Source organism: Corythoichthys intestinalis, chromosome 15 (assembly GCF_030265065.1).
Source record: "Corythoichthys intestinalis isolate RoL2023-P3 chromosome 15, ASM3026506v1, whole genome shotgun sequence".
Lineage (NCBI taxonomy): Eukaryota > Metazoa > Chordata > Actinopteri > Syngnathiformes > Syngnathidae > Corythoichthys > Corythoichthys intestinalis.
The window spans coordinates 13,871,182-13,893,299 of NC_080409.1; the positions used below are offsets into that span (position 1 = coordinate 13,871,182).

The following is a 22,118-nucleotide window of genomic DNA, read 5'->3' on the forward strand; positions in this document are numbered from 1 at the left end:
CCTAGTAGAAATGCGTAAACCAGCCTGCATGCGGTACTGCCATTGTGCTCTCCTTGTATGGAGAAAAAGCGCGAGCAGAATATGACAAATTTGGACCTACACGGCTTTTTTTGAATGGGGGGGGGGGGGGGGGGTCCTCAGCAACCCCCTGCTGTGAGTGACTTCCAGCGCCCCTGTTGCAGCAGCACAATCATCCAGTCAAAAGTATGTCTGTGATTGTGGGTGTGTGGGGGTGTCTAATATATATATATTTGTATGTGTGCGTGTATTTATACACACACATACATATAAAATGATGTATTCCTACAATGCTGTATGTATATTGGTTAAGTAAGCCTGTCGCAATATGCAATAATTCCATTTATCGCGCAATATATAAAAATGGAGGCAATAACTTTTCCGCTGCGATTTATCGCCTCGCGTGCAGGTGTGTGTGCGCGTGCGGCAGACGTGCTGTTAAAAGTTCGTTACCAACTGCGCAAAATGCATCTTCGTTCCAGGTCCGCCAAAAACTAGCGCCAGAGCCAATTGTTCCCATTATATCCTATTGTTCAACGTATACCGGCCGCGTCAGTGCTCCGGAGTGACTGTGGACCATCTATGGCGCGCCGGTGTTCGGCCATTCCTTACTACGCGGCGAAACGTGCTACACAATGCTCAGGGCGCTTGCGCATGCATTCACACGCATGCGCACATCTGTTAGAGGCGGCGATTACTCACTATTTTTGTTTTTATTTAGTTATTTAGAACCTTTTCACAGCCTCAAAGATACTTTTTGCATGTATTACCCTCTCATACTTTTAACCATTGTGTTTTTTTGTGTTAGCTTTGAAGCAGTTGACCACATTAGTCACGTAGCGTGTTTAAACCGTCCTTATTTGATATAACTACATTTAAGTATTTTCTGCAGGCATTTTTTTAGTACCTTATTCCTGTATGCATCTAAACAAAACAAGTTTAGAGAGCACGGTAGTACTTTAGGTCTCAAATTCGACTAATGTAGGACGTTTCGCCGATGTAGCATATTTTGGCAGAACACCGGTGTTGTTGACGTGCGGGCGCTCCCGTCAGGAGTGACATTTCACGCGGGGCGGCTATTTTTCGGCACAACGCTGGATATTTACAATTAAGTCCGCCAAAACATTGTTACCGACTTGGCTGCTACGAATAACCTCACTTTGACAAAGAACAGCTGAATGAAATTACCGGTAAGAGCGCTGTGCTTCAAACTCCTCCTGTATATGAAAGCCCTCATATGCTGGTGTTGTGTAGTAATGAGCAGACGTGACTTCAGCGGCGCTTGCTAACTTTTTTAATGCGCGCACACACTAGATATCATGAAATGGCAAACTAGATGTGCTACTTCCCATGCCATTGGCTACGTGAGCCCAGAGTGATTATGGGACATGTAGTCCATATACTACATCGATGAATTCTAAACTGTCATTTGTCACATGAGATTAAGAAGGCCAAATCAATCCATACCAGTGCCTATAGATAATGTTGCAAGTATTGTTAATTCAGTACGTGACACAAATGGATTCGGACCATAAATAGGATGTCTTGCTCATGTAGTAAACCTAGCTACTAAGAGAGCTGTAGCAATCAACGGTGTGCCCTGCCTCACTTTACAAACAGTAAAGATTGTTCTCAGCACTTTTATGCAATTTTTTTTCATATCAGTAAGAAGTAAGCACATAAATATTATGCACTAAAATGCATGTTTATATGATGGCAATTTAATTTTTGCTCGTTAGCAAAAAAAAAAATAAAAAATAAAAAAAAAATACAATTGTTTTTTGTTTTTTTGCAGAGCATTAAATGTATTGAATCGGATTGAAAATCATGTCCCTCGTATCAAAATTCGTACCGAACCATGACTTAACTGTATCATTGCATCCCTATGGAACACCATTGCAGAAGCTATGACGGGAAAATTTTTTCTAAATGCTGAAGTTGTTAAGTGCATTTTTTTTTTTTTTTAAACACATTTTATTTATTCTGTGTTTCTGTGCGGTATAAATATTGTTGTTTTTTACTTAAGAGGTATGGTCTATTGTTTTTAGTTGTGATTTCTTAAAAAGTAGATTTGAATTTAAGAGTAAATATCGCGTTTAAATGGGTGTACTTCATCTATTAATATATACTGTATTCGCACTGTGTTATTGTAAATTGGTTTAAAAAATTGGGGGGGGGGGGCGCAATAATATCGCATATCGCAATAATTTATGAGAATAATTATCGGACACTAAAATTTGTTATCGCAACAGGCCTATGGTTAAGTCTAAATTGAGAAATCAAGGGGATTCTTCAGAAGATTCTTAAGATTTGTATTTAAATAAAAAAAATTTAAAAAAAAGAATTCTTCCGGTCGTACATGACGTCTAACTCACGTTTTCCGTACCGTGTGTTCAGGTGCCCCCCGCGGACCTTTCTCCCAGCGCTGTGCAAGATCTTCCTGGACGAGAGCGCCCCAGACAATGTCCTGGAGGTGACGGCTCGTGCCATCACATACTACCTGGATGTGTCGGCCGAGTGCACGCGCAGGATCGTGGGCGTGGACGGCGCCATTAAAGCACTGTGCAACCGCCTGGTGGTGGTGGAGCTCAACAACAGGACCAGCAGAGATCTGGCCGAGCAGTGTGTCAAGGTGAGGGTTTTACCATTTAACTTGTTAGCCGCCAGTGGCGGAAATAGATGTCCAATCGATTTCCATAATATTTTTTAAGTGAATTAATGAATAAATAAAAAATAAAAACTAATTAAATAATATTTCTTAAATGAACCTTCACAGTGCCTTTCATGATGATATCTTTTATAGCTTTTAGCTAACAATAACTTGGGAAGGCTTAGAAGCGCTCCTTTTTAATGGTGCTGTGCTAGCGAGCAGCCATTTTTGGCAGGGTGACTATGGTATGGAAACTAGATCTCGAAAACTACATTAATGCTCAGCATCTGCACGTGACGTTTTAGTGCTGTATCGGTTGGGTTGGACGTGCAGTCAATTTTCTGGATTCATCAGAGTTCAATGTTTTTTGGTGCCGGTCAGGTCCTGGAATTGATCTGCACCAGGGAGTCTGGCGCTGTGTTCGAGGCAGGCGGCCTGAACTGCGTGTTGAGCTTCATCAGGGACAGCGGCCACCTGGTGCACAAAGACACGCTGCACTCGGCCATGGCCGTCGTGTCGCGCCTCTGCAGCAAGATGGAGCCCCAGGATCCCTCGCTGGAGACCTGCGTCGAGTCTCTGTCCAGCCTCCTCAAGCACGAAGATCACCAGGTAACAAACTGCTTAAGTTTGGCGAATTTTGATAGCTTTTCCCAAGAACGTAGAAATGAACGGGCACAAAAACTCATTAAAATATATATACCGGTAAGTATAAACAATCCCTGCCACAATTAATGGACTAATCAATCAGCAACTAATTTGATAGATTTTTTTTAGAGTAGGTTTGACCTCAATCTGGTTTCGTTGAGGACTACACAACACTGCCAACCCTCCCGGTCCAAATTTATTTGATGTGGATTGCAGTCATTGAGTTAATTTATTAAATAACAATAACCCATTGATGCCTGAATTTACATTGAACAACTATACATCAAAAAGCATAAGCTAAAGCATAAGTACAGGTAGTCCCCGGGTTATGACGTACACAACTTGCGTGATTTCGACTTTACGAAGCTAGCTTCGTCAGGTTTTTAATAATTTAATTCAGAACTTGTGCAACACAACATGGCTACGGTCCGCTGTGGCAGACGCCAACAACAGAACATGTAAAGTGAAAGTAAAAATTAACGCACCTCGCTCACTCTCTCGTCAGTCTGTTCTGGAAGAGCATGCAAAACACAGCCATCACATTAGAACCTGATTCGTTAGATTATTATAATTATTTTTATTTTTCCGATTTGTATTTATTTATTTTATTGTTTTACTATGTGTAATTGCTATTTGTAATTGTACCTGCTGTGTATATGAAAGGTTTAGCGTATATTTTTGGGCTGTGACACCAATTAATCGAGTTATAATGTATTCTTATAAGAATATCCTGCCCGACATACAACCATTTCGATTCACAACCCAGGTCCTGGAACGAATTAAATTCTTATGTAGAGGTACCACTGTATATTACTTTTTAAATTTAGACAATAAAAAAACAACAACTTTTTTTTAATATTGTTTTTCATTTTTTTAACATCTATATATTGTATATTCCTCATTTTAAATCATATTTTTTTTAATTACGTGTCGAAATTAACTTTTTTTTAATCTTGTGATTTAAAAAAAAATTATTATTTTTTTTTTTTTATAATTTTCTCATCTTTAGTGGTATTTTTTTCAATGTAATTTCCTCTTATTTTTTTTTTTATCAATGCTGTTTTTCATGTACTTATGCATTCCTCCAATATATATTTGTTCACTCATCAGCTGCCGTTGATGGTGGTAGAACTCCAATCTGTGGGAAGTTGTTGGCAGCGAATGAACAAATGTCCTCCTGCTTCCCATGGAATGGTCGTCTACACGTGATAAACTAGTTGATAAAACCATGACTGGACGTCTAATGCAGCCAATGGCAGCGGATAAGTTAAATGAAAATTCGGGCATCAAGGAGTTAAGGAGTTTGCCCATTTGGTGTTCAGGTGTCAGACGGCGCCTTGCGCTGCTTTGCCTCGCTGGCCGACCGCTTCACGCGGCGCGGCGTGGATCCGGCACCCCTGGCCAAACACGGTCTGACAGAGGAGCTGCTGTCACGCATGGCGGCGGCCGGTGGTGGAGCAGCAGCGGGCCCCTCATCGGCTTGCAAACCTGGCCGCGCGTCTGCCGGCGCCACCCCCTCCGCCCCCGACTCCAAGCTCAGCAACCAAGTGTCCACCATCGTCAGCCTGCTCTCCACCCTCTGCAGGGGTTCGCCGCTTGTAACGCACGTACGTTGCGTCCGCCCACAAACCTCCCTGTCGTATTCTCTCGCTTTTCTTTTTTTCTTTTTCTCTTTTCTTTCTATCCTTTCATTCTTTTTCATCTCCAGCCTCACTCTGTCACTATATTGTCTCGCTATCTCTCTGCCATGTGACTTGTCTCCCTTGTTCCACCTTATCCTCTTATCTTTGTCACTGTCTCTCATTTAGGCTCTGTTCTATCTTTTTCTGTCTCCACTGTCTCTGTCTCTTGTAATGCTAACAAAATCAAACGACTGCCATCTTGCGTCTGCGCCCTACTAGGATCTGCTTCGCTCAGCGTTGCCCAACTCCATGGAGTGCGCCCTGGGTGGGGACGAGCGCTGCGTGCTGGACACAATGCGTCTGGTGGACCTGCTGCTGGTTCTGCTCTTCGAGGGCCGCAAGGCACTTCCCAAGTCCACGGCAGGCTCCTCCAGCCGCATCCCCTGCCTGCGGCGCTTGGACAGCTCGGGAGAACGATCCCACCGACAGCTCATCGACTGTATACGAAGCAAAGACACAGACGCGCTCATAGACGCCATCGACACTGGGGGTAAGTTAACAGCTCCGTTTTCATATAACTGTTCAACTTGAATAGTAGCGTTGGGTCGCAATAGAAATGGGCAGATGTTGTGAATGACCTCTGATTTATAAACTTTCGCAGCCTTCGAAGTGAACTTCATGGACGATGTGGGTCAGACTCTCCTCAACTGGGCATCTGCTTTCGGAACGCAGGAAATGGTAAAAATTTGAGCTCAAGCACGCCCAAATTCTCACCGACTGTTGACATTCCCCGTTTTCAATCCAGGTGGAGTTCTTATGTGAACGCGGCGCCGATGTCAACCGAGGGCAGAGGTCCTCTTCCCTGCACTACGCTGCCTGTTTCGGGCGGCCACAAGTTGCTAAGGTAATGCAAGCGATGGAGGGTGGCGGTCAACAGCTGTCATCTAAATGATCTTTTTGGGTGTGCGCACGCAGACACTTCTGCGTCACGGCGCCAATCCCGACCTCAGGGACGAAGACGGAAAGACTCCCCTGGACAAGGCCAGGGAACGAGGGCACAGTGAAGTGGTGGCCATACTGCAGTCCCCTGGTCAGTCTCATGCTTGTATGCCTAAAAGTTTTTTTTTTTTTTTTTTTTTTTAATTTGCTTCTAGTCACAAATGAGCCAAATGAATGTTAAATTTTTGGGGGGAGTCGAAATTAGACCTGGTTTGTGGACACCACAAAAAATATAACATATCAGGTAGGGGGGCCCAAAAAATGTCCCATGGGCCTCAATTGGCCCCCAGACCACAAGTTTGAGACCACTACTTGAGTCACCACAGGAAAATATGTTCACAAGATCAGAAACGGGCCAATTGTTGTGATATTTTCAGAAGAAACACAGAAGTTTACTCGTGTATGTAGATGTTTTCATACTTCATGCCAGTTTTTTTTTCTCTCTTTAAAAAGAAAAATATATTGATTTGGTATAAAAAATGTTATGGAGTATTTTTTCGGGTGGAAAATTTTAGTATCGTGACCGCAGTACTGACACTACGTTTCAGGTGACTGGATGTGTCCGGTGAACAAGAGCGACGATAAGAAGAAGAAAGACGTTAACAAAGAGGAGGACGAAGGCGGCGAACCCAAAGGAGACCCTGAAATGGCACCCATCTACCTGAAGAGACTTCTACCCGTTTTTGCACAAACCTTTCAGCAAACCATGCTGCCTTCCATCAGGTAACCTCACATGCACCAATGTGCCTCAGCCGGTGTCCCCTCACATCTTTGTTAATCTCTAGGAAAGCCAGTCTAGCTCTGATCCGGAAAATGGTCCACTACAGCAGTGAGCTGCTTCTTAAGGAGGTCTGCGACAGCGAGGTGGGCCACAACCTGCCCACAGTTCTAGTAGAAATCAGCGCCACTGTGTTGGACCAGGAGGTACGCTTTACATTTGCTAGCGGGACTACCTGACACATACTGTAAGCTGCTCCTCAATAACCCGTTCGGTCCACACTCAGGACGACGATGAGGGTCACCTCCTGGCCCTGCAGATCATCCGAGATCTGGTGGACAAAGGAGGAGACGTCTTCCTGGATCAGCTGGCCCGCCTGGGCGTCACCAACAAGGTGTCCACGCTGGCTGGACCAACGTCTGATGATGAGAACGAGGACGAGGTTAAACCCGAGAAGGTGCGTCCAAATCTGATAGATGTTGGGTATCACTGGTGACTTAGAGAGATTTTTGACCTGAAAATTGTCTGAATACTTTGAGACTCTTGAATACTGTTGTCGCGATACAAAAATTTTCAATACTATCGATCCTGAAAAAAAATACTCAATACCATTTTTGATCATGCATGAATAAAATAAAAACCCTAATTCAATTTATGTATGAACTCTTTCAGTGCCATTAACGTGATAGACATCCAATCTTGGTGCTTTTAAAAACTAAAATTTGAATGACTTCAAAAGGATTGGACATTAAGCTCCGTCAATGGTAGCCAATGATTTAACAAGGAACATTAAAAAAATATTCTCCATTACTATCAAGAGTAATGCATATCAAATTATACCTGGATGACAAATTTCTGGTGCAAAGATACTTTTGCAATCAAATGTATCTGTATACAAAACTGAACCGTGCGTTCATTTTTTGCAGATTAGAGTACTGCAATAGCCTATTTACACATATTTACAAAAAAATCAGGATGCTTCCTACGGATTTCTTACAAATACAAAGAAAGCAAAACAATGGCGGCATTGGACGTCCAATCCAGGGCTGGCAGCGAATCAACGAAGGTTCATTCGATGCCATCTTCCCACTCCAAATGGATTGGACGTCTACCATTGATAAACTCATTGGTGGGAGGGTGCATCTTGGCCAGAAGAAAAAATACAAATCTAATGTAGGGCTGGGCGATATGGCCTTAAACATGTATCACGATAAATTGAGCAGATTTATCTCGATAACGATAAATGACGATAAATTCGCCCAAGCGGACTGTTATATAATTTGAAAATCTGAATCAATGCATGAAATACAGATTAACTATTTCTTGTTGATTTATTTACCAGCATTCAATTTGATATACTGTATTTAACAATTGTACATGCAGTCTAAACATTAAGTTTATAAAAATGTATTGTAAGCAATAAGAATTCAAGTATGAACATTTATAACAGCGTGTATGACTTGAACAATGTACATTGTCAAAATCAATATGCCTGTGCAAACATGTCATTGTAACACAAATGACTTGCAGCTTGAACAGTACACTTCAAAAAGACAACTTATTGTTAATGGCTGCTGTGATATAATTATTAAATACAAGTGTTTACTTTATGGTTTAAGGGTTTTTTTCCCCCCCAGTGCATTTTTTCATAAATGCACGCACAATAAAAATAGCTGGGGCCATTTCTCGGTCATTATAAGTTTCGCCGTTGGATTGTACTTTATGCAGAATTCTTTACCATCACAAAAGCTATCAGAGGAATCACACACACAGACAGATACAAAACAACGCCACATAGTAATTGCTAGATGCAGTCCGTGCCCAATCCACTCATTAAGTTCAGCCGTTTCGACAAGGTTAGAGCCTCTATCCGACTCCATAATGTTCATTTGTAGCGTTAGCCGCTAGCTAGCGTTAGCCTGGCTACCAGTAGAAAGCACTGAAAGCACCATCTCCGGAAATCGTGAGAACAAAGGAGGACAGCGGGTGAAAGCCCGTCTGGATGCCACCAAGAGTCTACTAAATGTCGCAGTGTTTCCCCTAGGATTTTTTGAAGCTGTGGTGGTGGGCTGCATCGGAGTCGGACAGCCTCACCATGTCGTGCCACAGCGAATTTTTTTTTCTTCATTTTTTCCCCCAAGAAGAACCATAACAAAGATATATTTGAAATATTTCATTAGCCAGGCTAATGTTGTACCTCTCAGCTACAGTACATGTATGTAAAATGCGTAGCTGATTACAGCTACGTTACCCGATGTACTAATGCGACTTTTTTTCTCGTGGCAATAGTACGACTTACATCTCGTAGTGACTCAGGGTTGGCAACCCAAACTGTTGAAAGAGCCATATTTGACCCCCAAAAAAACAAAAAAAAAACTGATACAGTATGTCTGGAGCCACAAAAAATTAAAAGCCTTGTACAAGCCTTATAATTATCGATACTAGCTATATTAGCCTACTATAGAAATGACTAAGTTGGCTAGAAATACGTAATTAGCCTTCATGATTAAATGTTTATTTTCCCTGCAGTGGATCCTATAGAGAATGACGCACCACGTGACTACTCTGTTGTACTATGCCACCACAAGTTTAACTTCATTACAATATTAATGAATTGAAAGAATGTTTGTGTCATGTTTGTCCTCCTAGAAATCCTATTAAAACAAAAAAATATATTTCCCTCCCCCATCTTTTTCCATTAAAAAAAAAAAAAAAAAAAAAAAAAGCTCCGAAGCATCAATAAAGAGCCGCATGCGGCCCGAGAGCCACGGGTTGCAGACCACCGTCGTAGTCCTCCTTTTTCCTTTTATTTGACCCTCATAAGTACTACATTACCACAACAATAACAGTCCTTCTGTCAACTGACCCATTTAGAGCACTGGGGGAATTCTAATAGCCGTGTAAAGAGTTTTACTTGATTCCGTGAGAAGGTGAATAGTTTTTTCCCCGTTGTTCGTAAACCAAATTTCCACACAAAGGCACGTCGAGGTACCATTAACTTAGCAAGGAGAGGTATGAGAGTCATTTTTCGAGTGTCCCAGAGCTCGCGAAATTTGGGTGGGGGGGCGCATTTATCAAAGTTTCGTCAGCCGTAATTGTCTGAAGTTGGCGCGCCGGTGTTGTGCCGAAAAATAGCCACTCCACGTGAAATGTCCCCCCTGACGGGAGCGCCCACACGTCACTCGTACAAACAGCCTTTTCTTACCAATCGATGGAACCAGAAACGACGTTCTTGTACCGTGAATATGTATCATTTTACTCTGCTTGAACTGATAAATCGTTTACTGTGACCAACGCTCTGAAAATAGAGCAAGGCTTTATTTTGGGCCCCGCCTCTCCGCAGTCTCTCAGCGCAAGTTAGTCAAAGTTTGCTTTCCGTCCAAGACGGCCGTCCACCGCTCACTTTCGCCGAAAAGTCCGATCCAAATTATTGTAATGCCCCGGATATGGGCAAGAAGGAGAGAAGTCTGTATTTGCTTACCCACTTTATTGTGGTAACAATAATAAAGAAAAACAATAACAAAATAACAGCGGGCTGCTACGACATGCGACCGCTATCTCTCGCTATCTCGCTCGTTCTCCCATTCTTCCTACTCGTTCCCCTTGCGTCTCTTAAGGGGGGGCCTGCATAGTTACGAACATTAGGCTACAATACACAATGAATAGGTGTCCGCTGAACTCCTCCCACTCGGCTGCCGCTAGTTTGAAGCGGCCTTAAAATTTTTTTTTTATTTAAATAAATAAATAAAATACATCTCATTTGCCAGGCGTGGCGGCTTTCATTTTAGTGTGGCGGTGCGCCACAATCTGTTGAATATAGGGGAATCCCTGTGTCGGTTGAAAGTTTGGTGAACCTCCCTTAAGCCACACTCCATCACGTTTTGCTTGTAGCGTTAGCTGCTAGCGTTAGCTTACCGGGCTTTTGTTTGATTGGCTTCCTGATGATCACGTGACTCCCTACGTAAGCACATTCACTGCTTTCTTAAAGGGGAATGAACATAGACGAACAACACAGAATCAAAGCGGGATGAAAAGACTATTTTCTTGTTTTATTAATTTACCGAATTTACCGACATGGTCAAAATTACGTCGGTCATCGTTAAGAATTTCGGTGACGGTAAATTTTCGGTTTACCGCCCTGCTCTAATCTAATGTTAACATTGGCAAAGGAGGAGGAAGCCCAGGAAGATGCCCGTGAGATCCTGCAAGGAAAACCCTACCACTGGCGGGACTGGTCCATTATCAGAGGACGGGATTGCCTGTACATCTGGTCGGACGCCGCCGCCCTAGAGCTGTCCAATGGCTCCAACGGCTGGTTTCGCTTCATCCTGGATGGAAAACTGGCAACCATGTACTCCAGTGGCAGCCCCGAGGGCGGCTCCGACAGCTCTGGTAACACACCTGCAAAAAAAACAAAAAAACAAAAAAAAAACAACTGAGGTTTTTTGTTGTTGTTTTTTTTTTTTTTTTTTTTTTTAAAAGCCTCTCTGCATCTCCTCCATTAATAGAATCACGAAGCGAGTTCCTGGAGAAGCTTCAACGCGCCAGGAGTCAAGTCAAACCCGTCACGTCTAGCCAGCCCATACTATCCGGCTTGGGGCCCACCAAGCTGACCGTGGGCAACTGGTCCTTGACGTGCCTAAAGGACGGCGAGATCGCTATCCATAACTCGGACGGTCAGCAGGCCACCATCCTGAAGGAGGATCTGCCGGGCTTCGTCTTCGAGTCTAACCGGGGAACCAAACACTCCTTCACCGCTGAGACTTCTTTAGGTGAGAAAGATTTCAACATTACCTCTCCCCCATATTGCCTGATCTCGATTATATTACGATATTTTCGGTTGCGATTTTTTTTTTCTTTGCTCGAATGTTTACTGATAGTTTTAAAAATCTGTACTGAAAACTTTCAAAACTGAAACAAGTTTAATCACAAATGGTCATCATGGTATATTGAGAAGCTGCTTTCAACTGATTTTACCTGGTAAAATAAAGGTGACTACTACTACAGGAGGATGAAGTAAATTTTGAACAACAAATTAAAAGGTAAACCATTGCTGCTTTCTGTCAAACAAGAGGGATGTTTTTGGTTGATATCAAGTCATGGCAGTCTTCAGATGAGCCGTCAGAATGAATTCAATGGAGTAATGTTGGATGGACAGGAATTATATTGAATCAGTTAGAATAATGATGAATGTAGTGATTTTTTTTTAAAGCAATTCTTAGCCACTTCCTGTTGATTTCTAGAGACCTCTTGTTGATTTTGGGCCGTTACTTGTTGATTTTGGGCCAAATCAGATTCACTTTTTAGTAAGCCTGAACGATATATCGTTTAAACATCGCCATCGCGATGTGCGCATGCGCGATAGTCGCATCGCAAGGACGTGCGATATATATATATTTTTTTTCCCCCAATCCATTTGGCTAGCACAGCCTCCCTCACCCCCTTTCCCAGCTCTGTCACTGGGGCACTTGCTTATTGAAGTTAACGATGGCTTTGATCTGGCCAAAGAAGCCGGGCAGCAATCTTGTCAATCATCGTTTAACTTGTTAAACAGTTTCTGCAAGGAAGCGCGGGCTGGAATGAATGTGTGTGTGTGTGTCTGTGGGGGGAGAATGTGGAGACGTTCGAGACGTATAAAATAAACGCCAGAAGTGATTATGAGGAGTTTGTAATTTCTACATGTCACTCCAAGGGTCACAGCCATGTTAGGTAAACAGAAGCATTTAATAAAGCCAAGCATTTTTCTACTACAGTACTTTATTCTTGTTTTAAAATGATTCAGTGGGACAGTTATGTTTAAAACTGATCATAATTATTACATTTGAAGTGCTTAAAAAGCATTTATTAATATATACAGTACTGTGCAAAAGTTTTAGGCAGGACACCTGCCTAAAACTTTTGCACAGTACCATATATATTAGGGCTGGGCGATATGGCCTTAAGTACGTATCACGATAAATTGAGCAGATTTACCTCGATAACGATAAATGACGATAAATTCGCCCAAGCAAACTGTTATATAATTTGAAAATTTGAATCAATGCATGGAATACAAATTAACAGTTTCTCGTTAAATTTATTTACCAGCTTTCAATTTAACAATTGCACATGCAGTCTAAACATTAAGTATTAAAAAAATCTTGTAAACAATAAGAATTCTTGTGTGAACATTTATAACAGCTTGCATGACTTGGAAAAATATCATCACTTGAATTTCATTAAATTCATTCCGCATTGTTATACACTAGATAGTGGCATACGTTTAGATATTTAGAATAGATACAAATACGACACATCCACCCGCCCCCCAGAAATGATACTTAATTAAAAAATAAAATGTTTCACAAACCTTTCCTTTCTTTTATTCGGCTCAATTATTTACATCTTATGATTTTGGAAATCCTTACAGTATGCAATAAAATTCCTGTTCCCAAGCACTGTGCTTACTGTACTGTATTTTTTACAAAAAATAAACAATACATAGTTACTCCCTGTCATCTAGGACGAGCCACTTACAAGACTAGCACTGTTGTGTATTACAAATACTGCTTTGAACACATCTTCACAGACAAAAGCAATGACACAGGCTTAAAGAGGTCAACTTTAATTGTGTAAATCACACTTAATGACGACACGATCTCCTGGTTGAAATAGATGACATCCACTTAATTCTATTGAAGATATGTAATGCTGAGGCAATTTGGCAACTTTACTTTTAAAAAGAAACGTGCACTGTTTATCCAGTAGATGGGGCTCTTGCAGTGTGTCAAACAGTGATTCAATTTAGGGCAATTGTCTTAAAAGTGGTTCATTGTTTCAGAAAGCCTCGGTTTTTCCATCCGTATCTGGAACCCGTCAAGAGTTTACTTAATGTCGGGTGAAAGTTTGGCGAAGCTAACTTAAGCCCGACTTCATCCCGTTTACTTGTAGCGTTAGCCGCTAGCGTTAGCAGCTAGCGTTAGCCTACCGGGCTTCTGTTTGATTGGCTTCCTGAAAACCATGTGACTCCAAACGTAAGCACACTGTCTGCTTTCTTAAAGGGGAATGAACATAGCCGAACAACACAGAGTCAAAGCGGGATGAAAAGACTATATTTTCTTCTTTTATTAAATTACAGAATTTACCGACATGGTTAAAATTATGTCGGTCATCGTGAAGAATTTCGGTAACAGTAAATTTTCGGCGGTAAATTTTCGGTTTACCGCCCTGCTCTAATATATATATATCAAATCAATATAGCTGAATGCAAACACTTTCAAAACAAACCATTACAACGACACTTTAATTAAATGTAAATTCGAAGCAGTATATTTTAATTCGAATCTTTTTTCTAATTGAATTACTCGAGTTAATCGTTGCACCACGACTTTTTTAATTTTTGGCCAGTTCTTGTTCAGTTTGGGGCAGTTATTTTGTGTTGATTTTGGGTTGCTTCCTGTTGATTTTGGGGCAATTCAGTGTCACGTCCGATTCTGTTTGAGGCAATTTTTTGGTGAATTTTGGTTGGCACCATCATTGGCATGAATTGGCAACACACTAACAAATGCCACAACATTATCACATCAGTAATGTCCAATATGATACCGATACGCTGTATCGATAACGACACCCGATAAGTCTAGTTTTGGACTATCTGATTAAGTCACATGATTAGACGCTATCCAGTATCACAATTGCTTTCAGAACCATCGCGCTTTTCAGCTATTGTAGATCAAACCAGTTGGCAGACATGACTGTTGAGTGGGACTACTTATATACTAACTGTATAGTTACTACTATACTTAAATAATGATGGTAATATCTTGAGGAGGCACCAGCATGGGTCATTTTAATTCAGAAAATATTATTCATCGTTTACTGGTTGCGTTATTTTTACTATTTCAAAAACTTTGGCATCAGCAAAACATATTTGAAACGGTCGGATTTGAAGTAAAAAACCTGCATCGGGACATCCGTAATTCGCATATGTATATCTTACCAGTAAAATAGTGGGACGCCCTGCCGTAATTTGCTCCCGGTTCTCATCACATTCCTAGGCTCTGAGTTCGTGACGGGCTGGACAGGCAAGCGGGGCCGCAAGCTCAAGTCCAAGCTGGAGAAAACCAAGCAGAAAGTGAAGAGCATGGCCAGGGAGCTCTATGACGACCACTTCAAAGCGGTGGAGAGCATGCCCAGGGGCGTTGTAGTCACCCTGAGGAACATCTCCACGCAGCTGGAAGCCTCCTGGGAGCTGCACACCAACAGACAGGTATGTACGTGACGTTCTTACTGGATCATCCAAATGGAAATGTCACCAATCGGGCGCGTGCGACTGTTTGTCAGTACATGGAAGGCGAGAACACGTGGAGGGACCTGATGAAGACGGCTCTGGAAAACCTGATCGTGGTGCTCAAAGATGAGAACACCATTTCCCCCTACGAGATGTGCAGCAGCGGCCTGGTTCAGGCGCTTTTCACCGTCCTCAACAACGTTAGTCTTGGCACGCTGTCCTCAGTTGCACGGACCCCAACACCTCATTGAGATCTCTGTTGTGTTGTTCATATTTAGAGTGTGGATCTGGACCTGAAACACGATTGTAAGCCTTTAATGGAGAGGATCAATGTTTTCAAAGCGGCTTTCAGCGAGAATGAAGACGACGAAAGGTAAGAAATGGTTCTGTCTTATGGTCGTTTCAAATTAGCCGCAGACTGATGTGAAGGGTTTGGCGGCAACCCATTCATTACGAGGGTACTTCTCGGCGAAAGTGCATGGCGGCGGTCGTTCTGGATGGTACGGAAAGTCTTGAGTGAATTTTTGCCGAGGGGCGGGGCACCAAATTGAGACTTGTTCTATTTTCACAGTGCCACCGCGCTTATGTCAACAACTCATCCAATAGCAGCGGAGCAGGCATACTTATATCTGTGCTATTAGGCTGTTTCGGAATACTGATATACACGAATCACGGCTGACGAAACACTGATAAATGCACTTTTTTAAACTTTCGCAAGCTCTGTTACACTCGAAAAATGACTCTCATACCTCTCCTTGCTAAGCTACATGGTACCTCCTGACAGCATCTGCCTACGTCAGGCTACATGGCTCCTCCCGTTTTGCGCTTGCTGTGTACCGCTCCTTACACCAGGCTAACATTAGTGTGAAAATCTTAATTATTTTGGGTCACTTCCTGTAAAATTTTGGTCCTATTAATTTTGGGTGGTTTTCCGGTCACTTCCTTCTTAACTCATTGGCTGCCATGGATGGCACATTTTGACTGGGAGGGGGCGAATGAACGTTTGCCAAGTCAAAACGAATTGGACGTTTTGTGCTGTCAATGGCACTGAAAGACTGACATTTACGGCAAGTCCTCCCAGATTAAATGAATTATATGTCCATAGCTGTCAATGGCAGGCAATGAGTTAATTGTGGATCACTTTCTTGTTTACTTAAGGGTATTTATAGGTCACCTTCTGCTTAGTTTGGGTATTTTTTTTTTGTGTAATTCGGGGCAATATGGAGTCACTTCCTGAACGTTTTTAATCATTTTTGGGACACTTTATGTTGATTTTTGGAGGAATCGGAGGAAAGCGTTTCGTGCATTTTTTGTGAAAAATGATCACCACCAAATTTGAAAATTTATTGAGTTGAAAATCAATTTAAATATTACGAAACATTTAAAAATATTTTACCTCTTTTTATATGGAGATAATGGGGTGGGGGCAAAACTTGCTAAACGTTTTGAATTATTTCTTGTTTATTCAGGGCATTTCTGGTTCACTTCCTGTTGATTTTGGGGCAATTCAAATTTTTTGAGGAGGGATAAAAAGCGATGAACAATGAAGAATATCAGAATATCTTTGTCAATTGTAGCCTATGAGTTAAAATTTTTTTTTAAAATTTGGGGACAAATCTAAGGGTAACAACGCCTCAAACGATTCATTGACTGCCAAAATAGTTTTTGACCGAAATTATTGTGGTGTAAACTACTTTTTTTAAAATCCTTTTTAAGTATTAACAAATGCTGTTTTCTTGAAAAATTTGGAGGGTGCAGCTAATAGTCCAAAAATGACAGCAATTTGGTTGATTAATCGAGGCAGCTGTAGTGTGACTGAAAGTGGCCAACATTGCCGTCTCTTTTGTTTTTCCCCTCAGCCGACCAGCTGTTGCCTTAATCCGAAAACTGATTGCTGTCCTGGAATCCATCGAACGTCTCCCTTTGCACCTTTACGACACGCCAGGTTCCTCCTACAACCTGCAGGTGGGTCCCGCTCGGGTATTGGCGCCGCCGCCATCATTTTATCTAACCACTGCCGATTTCTTTTCAGATCCTGACGAGGAGGCTCCGCTTCCGCCTGGAACGAGCGCCGGGCGAGACGGCGCTGATTGATCGGACGGGCCGAATGTTGAAGATGGAACCACTGGCCACCGTAGAGTCTTTGGAGCAGTACTTGCTTAAGATGGTCAGTGTGCTGTCAACTCTTATTAGGTCATTTGTTGAACTCATTTGCTGTCATTGACGATGCTGGATGTCCAATCCATTTCCACCAGGAGGGGTCGCCCATCCCAGTCAAAATGGTTTGGACATCTTGCGCCGTCAATGGCACTGAAACATCATTTCGAGCAACAACAAAAAAAGAACTATTTTGTACAGTAAAAATGTGTAAATGAATGTCTGTGCGTTCCATTTACTTTTTCCCTAAAATGAATAATTTTTAACAAAAAACACTTTGGACCAAAAATGTACTTTAAAAAATAAATAAATAAAAATTCAAGCTTAAGCTACCTGTATAAGCATCTGCGAGTGTTCTAAGATGGGTTTGATCGTTGTAGGCCTCCATTTAGTGCGGAAAATTCATGCTAAATTAGGGGTGCATGATATCCATTTTTTGAAACTGATACCGATATTGATAACTTCCTGCTCCTCAAGGCCGATACCGATATGATAACCGATAATATGTATAGAGTTTTTGAATACATGTATGTCAAAAATACTAGTGGTGGATTCAGCATAGATTTGCCTTTGACCTCACCAGAATTTTCATGTTGACATGAACATTATTATAATAAACAAAACAAAGAAGAGTGCCTATATTTATTTTTTCAAATAAATTTGAGTCAATCACAATCAATCAGTCAATATCATTGACAATGTGTTCCACTGAAAATGAGCACTGAACTATAACATAAACCCAACAGGTATTGTGCTTTGTCAGGAACATTTGGTGTAACAGGAGAGGAGGTTTTTGCGGTCTTGGTCCATAAAACAACTTTCTTAACCAGGCAATTATAGGACAGCAAGCCTGTTAATAACCAAAAGGCCTCTCAAGAACTTGTAAACATAACACTGTAAAATGCAAACATTTGCTAATTGCCATAGTAAGGTTTATCACTCAGTGATGGAAAAATACGGTCTCTAGAAGATTAACAAAACTTTGCATACTGGCAAAACAGGAGTGGAAACAAACGCACACATCCCAATCCGCCGATAACATGCCAAAAATATTATCGGGCCGATAAATAATGTTATGAGATTTATTGGGATGACGTCATAATTCCTATTATCAGACCGATAATTATCGTGCACCTCAATTCGAAACCTAAAAAATTAACATGAACAATCCCTGATTGTGGAGGCGACACCGTTTTTTTTTGGCAAAAAACACGTCTCTTGCGATTGCAATGTCACAGTTGGCTTTTAAACTTTACGCTTTCATGTACAAATTTAAACGATACGTTGTGATTTTGAGTACTCCACAACAAGACGCTGGATTTAAAAAAAAAAAAAAACAAAAAAAAAAAAACGGAATATTACTAAGGGATTCATTTTGGTGGGATATTCATACTGTACACAGTGATGGAAAAGCGATTGCGCATTATCTACTTTATGGTGCACTTTTACTATTACTATCACAGCTGCATCTCTAAGGAATGTGTGTTTTGCCATTTGGTTGTATTGCGTTCACATTACACAAACCTGAGCAATGCCGGGCCATACTGCCAGTAAAATATATATTTTTATTTATTTATAAAAAAATAATTTTTACATGCACATTCACAGCCGGTATGCGCAGTCAAAATGGATTTTGCGTCTATCACTGTCAATGGTAGCTAATGAGTTAAATGACCAAAAATAGTCATTTACGCTACAGAGGGTCAGAAGATTCTCATTTCCATTTCCCTGCAGGTTGCGAAGCAGTGGTATGACTTTGAGCGCTCCTCCTTCGTCTTCGTCAGGAAGTTGAGGGAAGGTCAGACATTCACCTTCAGACACCAACACGATTTTGACGAGAACGGCATCATCTACTGGGTCGGAACCAACGCCAAGTAAGTCCGCTCTGTCACTGCTCGAGCTGTGCACCTCGATCTGACCGATTGTCCGCCTTCAGGACGGCCTACGAGTGGGTTAACCCGGCCGCGTACGGCCTAGTGGTGGTGACCTCGTCGGAGGGGCGCAACCTGCCTTACGGACGCCTTGAGGACATCCTCAGTCGAGACAGCTCCGCTCTGAACTGTCACACCAATGACGAAAAGAACGCTTGGTTCGCCGTCGACTTGGGCCTATGGGTCGTCCCCTCGGCCTATACGTTGAGACACGCCAGGTAGACTGTTTTCGGCTCAGTCTAAATGAACGTATGCCTGCCGACGCACTCACTTGTACCATCTTTGGGTTCAGGGGATACGGGCGCTCCGCTTTGAGGAACTGGGTGTTCCAGGTGTCCAAAGATGGTCAGAACTGGAGCACGTTGTACACTCACGTGGACGACTGCAGCCTTAATGAACCGGGGTAGGTTTTATCCATCTGCGCTGTCGACGTTACGAGATCTTCCGATGACCAATTTGCGGATATCCGCGTTGCAGGTCGACGGCCACGTGGCCTCTGGACCCATCCAAAGACGAAAAGCAGGGCTGGAGACACATCCGAATCAAACAGATGGGCAAGAACGCCAGCGCCCAGACGCACTACCTGTCCTTGTCGGGCCTAGAGCTTTACGGCACCGTCACCGCTGTGTGCGAGGACCAACTAGGTAAGTGCAATCATAGTCACATTTCTAATCATATTTACTTAGATTACTGATTAATGCTTTCATGGCTCATTTTTGCAAAAGAAAATATTGACAATGATTATTAATTTAAACTAATTACTGTGAATACTCATCTTTTAGTGCCATTGACGGGTTGCTAGATGTCCGATTCATTTGGGCCGGACGTCACGTATGAACATTAAAATGATTTTTGTTTCAAAGTACAGTAGTTCATTTTTTTCTAAAATGGTGGAATTTTTGGTCAAAATGTGTTGTTGTTGGGGCAGCAGTGGTTTATTTTTGGTCAACAATTGTTCAATTTTGGTCCAACCAGATAAATTGCTGGTCCTCAATTAGGACTGCAACTAACGATTATTTTCATAATTGATTAGTCGGACGATTAATTAAATGATTTATCGATTCATCAGATTAATGTCACTTTTTTCAATTACCTTCACAATTTAATTTGAAGTTGTTTTGAAGTTTAAGTGTTAATATCAGGACTCGGGAGTGGCTAAGCTAGCAATTAGGTTTGCTAGCATACCGATAAAAAACAAAATATGCACACATGAGAATCACCGATGACCCATGCAATTAATAATGTTGGCTATGTTTTTAGGATATAGTTATTAAAACTTAGCATTACATGTCAATAATTGTTGTATGAACAGCAACATTTGTAATCCAGCAGCTCTTCAGGGAACAGGCTGTCTAGGCAAGCAGGATGAAGTGACATCACATCAGTTTTTTTGCTGCTGAATTTTTTTTTTGGGGGGGGGGGGGGGGTGAAAGGGACCCCCCCATCCCCCAAATCAGTCACCCTGTTACACTGTACTATTTACTCTTTGACCATGACATGGCTTCGTTTGAAAAGTTAGTTCTATTTCATTCCTCGTGACCGCCAGAGGGCAGTGCTTAGCACCTGGATATCTATGTGTGCTCATCCGGAATTCATAGAACCCCAGTTACAGAAGTAACTCTCGATCTGTTAATACTATTTATCTATTTATTATTTTTATGGGCATGCTAGCAAACCCCATTGACTCGCGCTAGTTTAGCGACTGCAGAGCCATGAAAAGAACAAATAACTTACAAACTGCACGGAAATTGTTGAAACCAACTCCACCGACTAATTAAACCCCAGCTAACTCGAAAATAAAGCCTAATTTAAAAAATTCTGAACTTCCTCTTTAATATTTACATTTTTTTGTTTTTTCTAATGGGTTCATTTTTAGTATGAAATGATTTAATTTATGGTACATTATGAAGAGTACTCAAATAGGGCATTTACCTATACGTTTTTACCATACAAAATTATGAATTTTATAATTTTGCCCAAAATGATAATGTTTCAATGCCGTTGATGGCGCTAGACGTTCAATCCATTTCGACTAGGAAGGCGGTGGTTTTTTGGTCAAAATTGAATTATTTTTTACCCAAACATTGACCAAATTAGATAATTTTGGTCTAAAATGGTACATTTTGATCAAAAACTGTTCATGACAATGTTTTTTCTGGGACAAGAATTTACAATGATCAAAAGTGATTCATTTTTTTGCCAAACTGATCAGTGTTTCGTACAAAATAATAGATTATTGGTAAATGAAGAGTACCTACTACGCAGTTTACTTACATTTTTATGTTGTTGTTGCCCACAGTGTTAGTATTTCAATGCCATTGACGGCGCTAGACGGCCAGTCCATTTTGACTCTCACCGTTAATTGACTCGCACCGTTAATTGTAGCCAGTGGGTTAAATGAGTGCCTGAAAAAGGGTTAATATAGGACATTGCATTTTTATCTAGTGGCTGAAAATGTGTAAATAGTCATGGTTTTGGAGTTCAATACTGCATTTTTTGTTCGTGTGTCAAATGGTGTCTTTATGGTCAATTACCATGAAGCTAACATTTCTTCACACTCCACAGGCAAAGCTGTGAAAGAGGCCGAGGCCAACCTGCGTCGCCAGCGCCGCCTATTTCGTTCTCAGGTGATGAAGTACATAGTGCCAGGGGCACGGGTGGTGCGCGGCATCGACTGGAAATGGCGCGACCAGGACGGGAACCCGGCCGGTGAGGGCACAGTCACAGGAGAGGCCCACAACGGTAAGACCAACCCGGATGAAAAACAGGGAGTTACAAAGCACCAAAAACAAAAAAAAATAAGCTGCCGACGTGATCATAACGAGCCAATTTTGCATTGCCCGCTCTTCTCGTCTCCTGCAGGCTCCCTTCCTCGGTCAATGATGTCATGAACCATGATGATATGAAATGTCCTCCGCTTTGTTTGTTCACGTTTCTCGCCACCGGACCGATATGGTGTTCGAGCCACTTGTTGATTAACCCCGACATGCCTGGATTTATATTGAACAAATGTACATAAAGTACATTAAAATATTCATGCAAAACTACTTCAGGTGAAAAAATAGCGCTAAAATTGAACCCTTTCATTCAAGAACCACTAAGAATTGAC

The 22,118-nt window shown here is 41.7% G+C and overlaps 1 protein-coding gene across 1 annotated transcript in view; it reads left to right on the top strand.

Annotated features, from left to right (window-relative positions):
- hectd1 (HECT domain containing 1) overlaps positions 1–22,118 on the top strand; it is a 57,003-nt gene that overhangs the window by 14,607 nt on the left and 20,278 nt on the right. The window contains exons 4-25 of the mRNA XM_057858526.1: positions 2,416–2,650; positions 3,050–3,277; positions 4,636–4,920; positions 5,215–5,485; positions 5,597–5,673; positions 5,741–5,839; positions 5,911–6,025; positions 6,483–6,657; positions 6,720–6,858; positions 6,939–7,109; positions 10,822–11,044; positions 11,161–11,424; positions 14,689–14,900; positions 14,975–15,121; positions 15,200–15,294; positions 16,781–16,886; positions 16,954–17,088; positions 18,813–18,952; positions 19,015–19,227; positions 19,302–19,412; positions 19,487–19,653; positions 21,575–21,751. Coding sequence (XP_057714509.1) covers positions 2,416–2,650; positions 3,050–3,277; positions 4,636–4,920; positions 5,215–5,485; positions 5,597–5,673; positions 5,741–5,839; positions 5,911–6,025; positions 6,483–6,657; positions 6,720–6,858; positions 6,939–7,109; positions 10,822–11,044; positions 11,161–11,424; positions 14,689–14,900; positions 14,975–15,121; positions 15,200–15,294; positions 16,781–16,886; positions 16,954–17,088; positions 18,813–18,952; positions 19,015–19,227; positions 19,302–19,412; positions 19,487–19,653; positions 21,575–21,751 — 3,785 coding nt within the window. The remainder of the gene's footprint in view (positions 1–2,415; positions 2,651–3,049; positions 3,278–4,635; positions 4,921–5,214; positions 5,486–5,596; positions 5,674–5,740; positions 5,840–5,910; positions 6,026–6,482; positions 6,658–6,719; positions 6,859–6,938; positions 7,110–10,821; positions 11,045–11,160; positions 11,425–14,688; positions 14,901–14,974; positions 15,122–15,199; positions 15,295–16,780; positions 16,887–16,953; positions 17,089–18,812; positions 18,953–19,014; positions 19,228–19,301; positions 19,413–19,486; positions 19,654–21,574; positions 21,752–22,118) is intronic.